Source organism: Macrobrachium rosenbergii, chromosome 54 (genome assembly GCF_040412425.1).
Source record: "Macrobrachium rosenbergii isolate ZJJX-2024 chromosome 54, ASM4041242v1, whole genome shotgun sequence".
Taxonomy (NCBI): domain Eukaryota; kingdom Metazoa; phylum Arthropoda; class Malacostraca; order Decapoda; family Palaemonidae; genus Macrobrachium; species Macrobrachium rosenbergii.
Window position 1 is genome coordinate 25,908,198 of NC_089794.1, and position 13,311 is coordinate 25,921,508.

Consider the following 13,311-nt stretch of genomic DNA (forward strand, 5'->3'; position numbering starts at 1 on the left):
TTGGAAAGCCCATCCGAGAGATTACCTGTCACAGGAAAGCTCTTGGGGCGGGGTTTGTGATCAGCCGATTAGAGTAAAGTGTTCGTGGGGGATTTTGCCACAGAGCAAAAGTGATGAAACTGAGCAGCTTGAGAACGGTAGATGAACGCACACACACACACAAATACTCACACGCACACACACACACACACACAAATAGGTTTATGGCAAATGAGAGAATCGAATATGCAGTCTTTTTTTTTTTTGAGCGGGTGCATAGGTCGAGAAGGACAGGGGTGCAAGAATTTAGGCATGGTCTAGTAAGCAAAGAGAGGTAAATGGGAACACGGAAGAGTGGCGTGAAGTTCACGGTCTGAGAGCAACAAAATGGCACAGAAAACTTGACCTGTAATCAGATTTAATTTTTACGAAAAGTAATTAAATAACTAGTAAAGAATAAAACTATAAAATAACGAATAATAGGAAATCAATAAATATAAATATAAATTAATTAATTAATTAACAAGAGCAAAATATGGGTCTTCAAATGACTATGTATATTTGCAATGATAGCAAGATTTTTTTTCTTTCTTGTTCTTCCCTAATGTAGGGGAAAAGAAAAATTCTTCCAATCTTTTCATTTTCTTATTATGATTACCCTTTTGACTTTTACCACACTGCTTTGGGGGGGGGGGGAAGCACATGAAAATCGAATTGTCTATAAATTTAATGTGTTCTCTCAAACTATGTAATAAAGGATATTTATAAACGAAAATGTTCAATAATTAGTAATCATTCTCAAAGGAAGGTTAATATGCCAATGTACCACTGTGATATTTTTATGAAGGAATTAATGTCAATCTTATGGAACGATGAAGAAGACTGGGTTAATGGAACATGCATGTCTGCTCTGCTGCATTAAAAGGAGAAATAAATCTCTCGGCTCCCATTAATTTCGTCTGCCAGTGATGTCCATTTCAATAGCATTGCATTCAACTTAATATTTATTGTGTAATGAGCCGCCTGCTCTTGTTATACCTAAGGGTAAATGTATCTATCTATTTATCTATATATGTGTGTGTGTATATATATGTATATATATACATATTATATATATATATATATATATATATATATATATATATATATATATATATATATATATATATATATATATATATATATATATATATATATATATATATATATAAATATATATATATATATATATATATATATATTATATATATATATATATATATATATATATATATATATATATATAGAGAGAGAGAGAGAGAGAGAGAGAGAGAGAGAGAGAGAGAGAGAGAGAGAGAGAGAGAGAGAGAGAGACTGAATAAAAATGTATAATGATCTCTCCCACAGCCCATACTCTGCGAGGCTTTTTACATCCTGCTGGAGTACGGGCGCTCGGCCATGTTCATGTGGATGTTCATCGAAGGGATGTACTTGAACAACCTCATCAGCGTCGCATTCTTCCAGGGACCCGCTAATTACAGCGCCTACTACGCCATAGGGTGGGGTACGTTCATAAAATCTCTCTCGTTGGGTCACGTTCTAATGGTATAAAACCTTTGATTTGGGGGAATGCTCCGTTTCAGCGATAATGACGGGTGCGTTCATGTGGTCGCTGTTAATGGGAGGTGCGTTCGTTATGTCTCAATTGACGAGAGCGTTAATGATAGGTGATCGTTCGGATGGTTATTCAGAATGGGTTGCGTTCATATGGTAATTTCCTTATGCCAATCTTGTGAAGCGTTTCGTGTGTGTATGACTTAGAATTAGAAGTCGAAATTATATAATTTCACAACTGTTAATATATATATACATATATATATATATATATATATATATATATATATATATATATATATATATATATATATATATATATATATATATATATAATAATAGTTGTGAAATTATATAATTTCGACTTCTAATTTAAGCCTATATATACATATATATATATATATATATATATATATATATATATATATATATATATATATATATATATATATATATATATATATATATATATATATATATATATCCAGAGATAAAAAGTCATACAATAATAAAGTCATGTAGTAATTCAAATTATTGACGCAATCCATCGCAATTATTCTCAGGCCCAATTCCAGACCCCATCATCTCATAATTAAACTTTGGCCCCATTCCAGGCATTCCAGTATTTATGACTGCCTCGTGGGCTGTAGTCATGGCCTTATGGAAGAACGTCAACTGCTGGTGGGGATACTCATTCACATCCTACTACTGGATACTGGAAGGTCCTCGGTTCACAGTTATTGGGGTGAGTAAAAAAATATATATATAAAAAAAACGTCCATTTTCCGTGGCATTGTTTTTTAAGGGGATGTTTTTGCACAGCACAAAAAAAGGGACTATTGGGTCTTGTCAATTTGTTTTTCCTTGTTTTTTTTATTAATGTATTTGGATTAATAAGCTTTTTCTGGAATCCTTTTAAGCTACGGAAATATCTTATAGATTTTGGCCCTGGCTGCGGACCTGGAATTACTTCTTTGTTTTGTCTATTTATGTATTTATTTGTTTATCTATTTATTTATTCATTCATTTATCTATTCAATTGTATCTCTATTTATTTATTTATTTGCTTATTTATTTATTTATCTATTTGCTCCTTTATTTATACACGAATTATTAATTTAAAGTAATAGCTACCCAAACAGTAGATTTGATTATTTTTGAATACCCAAAGAATAACAATTTGAAATGATAAGTACCTAGACAGATGTAAATCAAATGACAGATAACTAGCTCTACCAACAATTCCTAACAATAAAGAAATAACATTCCCATTAAAGTATTCACCATTTAGTTATCTATCTTATCTTAGGATTCTTCCAGAAATCTTCTGTATTCAGACCATTACTTCCATTTTTATATATTTTAATATATTTTTATATTAACAATGATCTGTTCCATTCTAGTTCTCCAATTTTTCTCATGTTGTCTTCATACAGACTTGCATTTTCTTATCATTTTGCTAGACAGAAGCGAGCCTAGGCTGGTAGAAGCAATGAATTATATAAATGTATAAATATATAATTCTATAACTGTGTATGCACGTATATGAATGACTTAGTTTGCTTGTACACAGCTATCCCATCTACTTTAGTCACTTCTAGACCTCTTGTGAAATCTCTGTGGACAGCTAGACAGGGGTAATTAACTTGAGACTGTAAAAGCTAAATGAACAAGTATCAAGTCTTCTAATGAGTGACTTCACTCAAGATTAATTAGGTGCTATTTGCAAGGACGTGTTTTAATTAACCGACTCTTCGCGTAGCTTCTCATTAATTGGTGTTCTTGTAAATAACTGGCGTAATTTCCTTTGGTGGAGACCACTAGCCCAGGTTTCCGTCTCTTTCCTTTTTCAGCCACATTCGTTTTGTGATTGGTGGCATTTTATTTATTTTTTTATTGAATGGACCAAATTCAAAATTAATAATGACTATCTTACCAGTAAATCAATTTTTTCATTATCTGTCTTAGTAAAAAGAAATTCATTACTTTGGTGATTAGTGGTACTCAGTTTTTTTCATCTAATGGACCAAATTAAAACTTAGCATGGACTAAATTACCAGCGAATCAATTTTTCATATCTATTTACTTAATAAAAAGGAATACAAAACAGTATCAAAGTGACAAAAAAATTAAGGATAATATAAATAGGTTAACATCAAACCTCCACATCATATGCATTATATAAGAGCAGCAGAATTTCCTCTTTTAATATTTAATGTATTCTTTGAAGACTTCTAAGGAGCCAGTAATCATTAAATGAACGAAAAAACCTTAATATAGAGTCAATACACATACGAATACGTTTTGGAGTTATCACAATTGCTTCATTATTTGCTGCAGTTACTGACATGAGTTCCTTATAGATTCCTCCAAGGATATTATGTTTCACTATTAATTTTCTCTAAATATCTCTAAACATGTTGGATGGTATCCCTTAGAGAATAAGAATAAAATTAGAACTTCTATGCTTGTATTCTAAGCAACGCAGTTTTTAAAATATTTTTCTTCTATATTTTCCCCACAGGCGAATCTCCTTTTCCTGATGAACATAATGAGAATTCTAATCTCAAAATTACGGGAGGCAAGTTCGAGCGAGGCTCAACAGATTAGGTGAGTATTCCGAGAGAGAGAGAGAGAGAGAGAGAGAGAGAGAGAGAGAGAGAGAGACAGAGAGAGAGAGAGAGAGAGAGAGAGAGTTACACTTTGACGTGTGTGTGTGTGTGTGTGTGTGTGTGTGTACCAGCTACCCCTTCTTAAGTTCATTCTTCTGTTACCTTTCCAAAAATTTCCTTGTTTCCTATGTTGACCTGAGCAGTGAATTTTAATAGCCATTATCATTATTAACCATAATTTTACTAAATTTCAATTCTTAAGGTTACAGTTATGTTAGAATACAATTATGCTAGAATAGAATGCTTGTACAATGATCTAAGTTATTTCTAGCTGGTGAGGGTGAACACTGTATCACGGCGAGTGAAATACCCTAACTTATTTTTCATTCAAACGACCCACAGACCACTGAGGAAGTCTGTGCGTAATGCCCTGTTCTTGCTGCCACTTCTTGGCATCACCAATGCCATCACGATGATACCCAAGCCCTTGGAGAGATCGGCCTTTGAATATGGAGTGTGGTCTTACGGCACAAACTTACTGACCTCATTCCAGGGTTTTGTTGTGGCCTGCATCTATTGCTTCTTCAATGCTGATGTGAGTATGGACTTACAGGACGAATTCTGATATAACAGAATAGTTTTGCGTTTCCAAATGAAACTAAAATTCATATTCTCCTGGTATTAATTAATGAATTAAAAAAGTCAAGATTTTTTAATTGGAAATAAGATATAAAAGCATTTTAATTAACAATTGACCAAAATTTCACTGTAAATTGCCACATCATTCATTTCTTGATATTCAGATCTTGTGATGTATCTCTCCTTCTCAAAAATGTAATGTTGAGGATTTTTATTTAGGAAAATTAAAACTAAGTCGAAATTTACTTTCTGCTTAGTTTTACTTTTCCTGAATAATATTCCTCAACATTACATTTCTTGAGAAGGGGGGGGTGAAACATCACAAGATCTGAACATCAGGAAAGAATTGTAGCAGGTTTCAAAGAATTTTTTGTCATTTGTTAAGCATAATGTTTTTTTTATCTTAGTTTGGAATAAAATATCTTAATTTTGGCCCACTTTCCAACAATTTTTTTTTATAAATCATCTTAATTTTGGCGAACTTTCCAACAATTATTTTTATAAAACATCTTAATTTTTGGCCACTTTCCAACAATTATACAGTAATGTGTTTACATCTTATTTTTGAATAAAAAATCTTAAATTTGGCCTTCTTTCCAACCCACAACGAAACAGGTCAAGAGGACGTTGTGCTATTTCTGGCGACTGAAAGTCACCTTAAGAAGTCGCAAAAGAAGGTCAGAGCTCACCTCAGCCTTCCCAGATCCGGACTGCCTTCTTGGGGCAGGATTTGGTCCTAAGCCACCAAAACTTCATTTCAAGGTAATGTATTAGAGGCTTCGTTTTTCTAAAACTCGCAGCATTACCCTACTAAATAAGTAACTTTTGAGCTACAATCATTTATTTTTTCCAATAAATTAAAACTGTTAACATGATGAATGATATTCATAAGTCAAGTCTTTTTTGTAAAAAAAAATATTTTTAAAAATATCAATTTAAAAAAAATGAAATCCTGTGAGGGACATAAACAGTTTTTGAACAAACTGCTACCATTACATTCCGACAAGAAATAAAATGAACAGAAATAAACAGTATCATAAAAGGAATCCCTTGAATTTCACTCGAGCGCAATAACTGGTTCCATCATGAAAAGAGAGACTGGACGGGAATAAAGTATAAGTTTACTCAGAAAGACCACCAGATGGAATGGATATAAAAGGTAGAAAAGGTAGAAAAAGGTAGAAAAGGTTCTACCTGGCTTCAGAGCCGTGGGCAGGTAGTCAACACCTATTCACTGTCCAACTAAAAAAAAAAGACGTTGAATTACTTTTTCTCTCTCTCTCTCCACAATAAGACATCTCATTTGCCCGTTGCTCTTTTATGAGAGAATTTACCTACAGAAAGATTCACTGAATTACTGAGGAATTTGTCGAATTTAGTATTTAATTTTAAATATAAAGAAGAGTTTATTTTTCATTTTAGAAAGATAGTACCTTACGAATATAAGTCACATTCTCTGTTCTCAGTCTCATAGATTTCTCCACACGAGAAATCAATAAAACGGTTTAAAAATAAATGGTTGTCTCCTTTAGAACTGATCAAAGACATTATATATATATATATATATATATATATATATATATATATATATATATATATATATATATATATATATATATATATATATAGAGAGAGAGAGAGAGAGAGAGAGAGAGAGAGAGAGAGAGACTCTATAACCATTTCTTTTCCATTAATACGTATTCCACCCACCCACCTGCAGGCGAGGAGCAGGTCATCGAGCGAGAAGACCCACCACCACCACAACGGCCACTTCCACCAGACGATCCACAACAACGCCCACTTGGGCAACCTCCACGGCGCCCACCTCCTCCACCACTCCTCCGGGATGCCCTACCAGGTCAACCTGCCCGTCACGAGCTTATGACGCCCAATGTCCTACGTGCCTGACCAGTCACGGCTTCAGGGAGGAGGGTCATCTTTCGGCGGGTCGCAACCGCGAGTCAGTTTCATCTTCCGCACGACCAGGCCGCAGACGACCAGGAGCAAGGACGACCTCCCGCGGGAGGTTGCCGAGGGCAAACACAACAAGAAGAAGAAGAAGAAAAAGAGCAACGCCTTCTTCGCCGAGGAGGACTTCTACGGGGAGGATCCTGCCGCTTCGAAGGTGGGCTTCGGGAGCGGTAGGCTGATCGCTGCTAGCCTGCCGGACTCGTTCTCGAAGTCTGACAGCCCTTGCAGCCACAGGGCGGCGTCCCCAGACGTCCACGACGCCGACATCCACACCTGGTCGACGAACACCACCGACTACGAAGGAGGGGCGTCCTTCTCCTCCTCCAGTTTCGCCAGGAGGGCCTCGCCTACCTCGGTCCACGGGATGGGGCATCATTTGCCTCCCGAGGGCGTGAGCGCCACTTGTATCTGCGACTCGGTGGACTGATGTCCTTCAGGGCAGAAGGGATACAAGGAAAGGATACAAGTTTGCCAATAGGTCGTGAGGATTACTTTCCAGCAAGTCCTCTTCAGGAGGCACTCATCTGTGCCAAGGGCCTGCCACTGCTGCCGAGGATCTCGGTGTGTTTTCCGTTTTACCTGAAGGTGTCAAGGGAAATGTGCGGCCTCAGACAAATGGCAATGTAATTGAATTTTTTTTTTTTATTAAAACTGAGCAGATTTAAAGCGTCTGCTACTGGTAACGCACATCTAGACACTGATTTAAGATTAAAAAAAAAAACTCGTGGAAAATATATATATTAAAAAAAATCTCGTGGAAAATATATATATATATATGTGTATTTTTATAGCTATGGGATTTTTTTTTCAAGTTTACGGTTCCCTTAAGTATATCCTAGACGGTTTCTACGTTAAAGTCCAGCAGCTGTAAATTTCATATAAGTAAATATCTTATAAGAAGTTTTAGAAAGTACATCAACGTGATTTCAGGAATACCTCCAATAACTTTGGAGATAACTTGTGTACACATCTGCAAATCTTTGAAAATAAAAAAATAATATAAAGTAAGAAACTTTAATAAAAAAAGTTGCTTGAAGCAGTCACGAATTAGGACGAATATCAAAACTCGAAGATACTGTAAACAAAATACTAAACCCAGTATAAAAACAATTTGTAATAATAATAATAATAATAATAATAATAATAATAATAATAATAATAATAATAATAATAATGATGATGATATGTGCTCTTGTTATCGACGTTTTTTTGACGTAAGTAAAAACGTAGGAATTCGTTATAAAAGCTATTCATAAAACCGTCCCGTGTCTTCGCTGTCCGTTTTAGAAAACTAGAAGGTTACGTGTATAACTGTATTTTTCTTCCAAGTAAGACTTGTTTGAGAAAAAATTATATTTATTCGTCCTAGTGTTAAGAAACATGTCAGTTCTGTATCTCAGAAATATTACGAATACGCTGATAAAATCTGTGTTTATTTTTCTTTTCAAATGTTTGACTGGCGTGAGTGTTTGTTTGTTTGTTTACAGTTTTTTTTTTGTAAACACGTGCGTATGTGTGAATGAACGACTGTATCCCTAATACATAATCCAGTGTATATAAAATATATTTAAAAGAAGAAATTACCTAATGGCGTCGGCAAACAGGGTATGTCCACAGTGCAGCAGAAAAGGTGAGTGCTATTACTCCTTAGTCACTTGACAAGTTCCTTTCTTTGGTCAACATTTATCTGTTTACGTCTGTTTCCTTTTTCGTCTTAAATCTTTATGCATTTCTCCTCTTGTATATTACGTTTAAGCACAGTTATTCTATTATATAAGGTCTTTCTTGATTAATTATGATCTGCTAACTACGTTATACAAATAAATGTGGACTTACTTAATATTCAGATTTTCAAGACGTTTGGAAGCTTACTCTCTCGAGTCTCATGATTTTTCATAAGCTTTCCAGGCAGGATTGGTATCACCTTGGAAGTGTAATTAACTCAAAGTGGTGCTTAGCATATTTTCTTCTTGTTAAAACTCAAGATTCTACTGTGGAAAGCTTTTTAGTGATGTGATATAAGATTGTATGAAACTGATGTGTGTGTATATATATATATATATATATATATATATATATATATATATATATATATATATATATATATATATATATATATATATATATATATATATATATATATATATATATATGTATATAAAATATAAAATTACCTAAATAAAATACTTGAATATTTATTTATTTATATAAAACTAAACATTAATCAGAGATTAATATATTTTGGATGACAATCCCTTAGTCGTAAGCACGAGAAACGTGGCCTGCGCTGAAATTCTCCAGGACAAATCACTGATTCCAACTTCATTTTCATCTGAAGTCGAACACGAATCGACCATTAGAACTTAATCATGAATCTGGTTCTCGAGATACGTCTGATATTTCGTGTCGCGTCTCTCCCTGAACTTTTGTTGATCTTAAAACTAGACCAGACTTTCTATGATAATGATAAACTCGTTCTAATATAAGTTCAATTCAGTATAATACCATAACAACAGCTTTGATCTATCCAATTCTTCCAGATAGATTGGCTTAATTTTTTCTTGCATTTTTCTGGGTATTTCTGGTTTCCGCTAAATCTGGCCTTTCCAGTTCTTCTAGATAGGCTTAATTTTTCCTTTAATTTTCGAAGTATTTTTGGTATTGTTCGTTAAATTTGTCTCGTTTTATTATTTAGATTATGATTTCCTTTGTTAAATAATTGTCTTAACGTGCATGCGTTTTCTCCTTCGATTCCCAACATTTCAGATTCTGTTACCACTTTTTTCTATTTTCTTGCATTTCTAACAGTTTTCATTTTATATATTTTTTTTTATTTTCTAATTCTGTACCTTTTATTTTCAGTTTCTCTTTTCTCAATAGGGCTTCGTCTCAAGAATAGAAAAACTATAAAAGGCCTCGTTTTCCCTCTTTTTTATTTTCCATTTTCTTTCCTTTTCCGGCCTGGGCAAGAAAGTGGAATTTGGACGGGAAAACGTATGGGGAATGGAAAGGAATATGAATTCTACAAACATAAAAACAAAACAATAAAGTTTTTTCAGTTAAAGTTATCACTACCACTTCGTAACTTTTCTATCCCACTGGTCTCATAGTCTTCCGGATATAGAATACATTTTACTTAATTCATTTATCGTTATCTATTAAAATATATCAGCAAATTGTGTTTATTGGGAGAGAGAACTCATAACAGAAAGTTCCTATTAAACTAAAATTTTCTATTTCTGGTTCAGAACTAGTAAAAGTACTTTGCGCCAATCAAAAAAATAAAACAAGTATAAAAATGTTTTTATCATCTGGTTTCAAAATCATCAGTAGCTGTATGTCACGTACAGTAATTCTCACAAATTTAACTGTCCAAATTCTTGTATAGTGCCATTTTTTTATTATTTGTCTTACGCCCTGGGCTTCAGCAGCTGAGCAGCTGACTCGCATCGTAAATTGTTGCTTGATCCCTGAACAATAATTGTTCTCCCAAAAGGCTTTCCTTGATCCTCCATGTATATAACAAATACCCTGGCAATATTCAGCAACTTGCCTCCCCAAATAATATTGTCGTGCTCCAATTCTTATTCCAAATTCAGATCGCTTATTCTATTCGTCTTCATTCCATTAACTGTGTGACTGTTGAATAATCTCACTGCTGTCACTGAGGTGCATTTTATTAAACATAAGAATCTAATGCACTTATTCTCAGCCAGGGGGGAATTGTGACCACAGATTGGCAGGCTCAAACTGGCTCTAGGACCACACAAAATGCAGTGTGCACCTGTCCGCATACTGAGAGGTCAAGCTGGACTTTCTCTCCGCTAGCTTGTGTGTTTGTGATAGTATTTTGTTCCACGTTATTTGGAAAGGGGGGTGGGTGTGGAATGACATTCTGACATATGGTGAAATGGTGCATGGGCCAAAACAGTTTGAGAGCCAATGATCTAATGCTACTCTATAAGCTTCCTGCATAAATACATTTGATTTATTAACATACATTGTCTGCGTTTGTGTATGTACATAAATATTATTTATTTTATATATTATTGTCCTTAACTTCTCTTATTCCCTAATGGCGTTTTGTTCTGTGAAAGACGGGTTTACAAGATATCAGTACTTCATATAAACATAGTGGCATATTTGCTCAATGGGTTAAGTGAAGGTATTATACTTAGCATCGCCCCCCAAAAAATTTTATGATAATAGTTCAATTTTAAATTTAAAGAAAAGTCTATCCCAAAAATATTTGATAATTTATAGTAAGACTGTCGGTTTCTTAAGACAGTTATATTACCTCAAATATACTCAGTAAGACTGATTAACGATTATGTGGAAGTCTTTTCTTTTTACAAATTTTTTTATAACATATCATTTTTGGGAGTGAATTAGAATGAAATTCATTATAAACAATGAAATTATTTATATAAACAATATATATATATATATATATATATATATATATATATATATATATATATATATATATATATATATATATATATATATATATATATATATATATATATATACATATATATATGTATATCATATACATATGTGTGTATATATGTATATGTATATATATATACTATATATATATAAATATATAAAATTATATATATGTATATGTATATGTATGTATATATATATACATACATATATATATAAAGCAGGTAAACTATAGCTGTTTAGTTGCTCGTTGTACATATTTACGGTTAATGTTACTCGGCCATCAATAAAAATGTTTAAATAGATTTTTAGGTATTTTTATTAAACCAACAAAAATAAATAATAACTAATTTTCAAGGATATTATAATGTTCATTACTGTGTTCATTCTTCCAGTTTCATACTAAAACTAATGTTCTTTTATCCTCATCTTACTCCTTTGGATAATAAAAGCAAGATCGGAAGAACAAACCTCAGGACAAATATATATATATATATATATATATATATATATATATATATATATATATATATATATATATATATATATATATATATATATATATATATATATATATATATATATATAAATATATAAAAAAAAATATCTCGATCCTTCAGTATAATCAAAGAATTGAAGTAATCTCATGAAACAAGAAGCGGAGAAACACTGATAAGGATATTTTTTTCATTGCAAATACGTACCGATTCATAAAGATCAATCACTCTATTATAGTTATAGTCCCTCACTGTCTTATAATTCACGAAACAATTCATTTAAAGATGATACATTCTCTATTGCAATTCAAGAAATAATTTATCAAAACCAATGCATTCTCTATCGAGTATACTTTGCATCACGTTCTAGCCTAAAAATTTTTGAAAGCCCAATTGAAAAAAATTATGCGTTGAATTTGGGCACCGTCGAATGCACTCATAGGTGGGGTCATCAGGATCAATTTGAAAGGGTAATGCAATCATCAGTCATTAACGGACACTGTTGCATATCCTCTCGCTCGATAATTATCCCCTGAATTGCAATCACAATCATCATTCACTGGGCTGCAGTATTTTTGTTTTTGTTTTCGTTCGCATGAATTGAATAGCAAGTAGATGCCTCTCGACAAAGTCTCAGTAACTAAATCGAAATGGATCTAATTGAAGAGGCAGGTTATATGACCTCATACCATGTCTCTCTCTCTCTCTCTCTCTCTCTCTCTCTCTCTCTCTCTCTCTATATATATATATATATATATATATATATATATATATATATATATATATAGAGAGAGAGAGAGAGAGAGAGAGAGAGAGAGAGAGAGAGAGAGAGAGAAAGAGCCAGATATACAAACATAAATATCAGAACATCTTGATATTCATAGGGTGGTAAGATTTCCCCGTACTGATTCATTCCACCGGTTAGCTTAAAGACAATGAAAAAATGGGTAACCTACAATTATCTTTATTTTTGGGGTTGGGGGGTGGGGAGAGGGCTCACGAGGCCTAATAAATCCCACGATGTTTTGTGTGCAGGGAGGCAAGAAATCTTCAAAAGCTAATTAGTACAGATCACATAAACATATGATTCTGAAGCGAAGAACGACAGGTAATAATTATGAAATGCTCAATTTTGTTGCTATGAAATACTCAATTGCATTAGCACGAAATACTTCATTTTATCGTTATAAAATACTAAATTATATAATTATCAAATGCTAAATTTTATCATTACGAAATATTGAATTTTATCATTCTGAGATGCTAAAGTTTATCATTATGAAATGCTAAGTTTTATCATTAGGAAATGCTACAGTTTTATTATTAGGAAATGCTACATTTTCTCATTATTAAATGCTAAGTTTTATCATTAGGAAATGCTAAATTTTATCATTATTAAATGCTAACTTTTATCATTATGAAATGCTAAATTTTATCATTATGAAATACTGAATTTTATCATTATGAAATGCTAAATTTTATCATTATAAAATGCTGAATGATATCATCTTGCAATGCCGAATTTTATGATTATGAAATGCTAAATTATATAATTATGAAATGCTAAA

At 32.8% G+C, this 13,311-nt stretch overlaps 1 protein-coding gene across 1 annotated transcript in view; it reads left to right on the top strand.

The window, feature by feature from the left end:
- Positions 1-6,708, top strand: part of LOC136834892 (PDF receptor-like) — a 40,575-nt gene extending 33,867 nt beyond the window's left edge. The window contains exons 7-12 of the mRNA XM_067097712.1: positions 1,366-1,522; positions 2,187-2,317; positions 4,097-4,182; positions 4,587-4,779; positions 5,439-5,585; positions 6,544-6,708. Of these exons, the coding sequence (XP_066953813.1) occupies positions 1,366-1,522; positions 2,187-2,317; positions 4,097-4,182; positions 4,587-4,779; positions 5,439-5,585; positions 6,544-6,708 (879 nt within the window). The remainder of the gene's footprint in view (positions 1-1,365; positions 1,523-2,186; positions 2,318-4,096; positions 4,183-4,586; positions 4,780-5,438; positions 5,586-6,543) is intronic.
- The last annotated feature ends 6,603 nt before the right edge of the window (positions 6,709-13,311 follow it).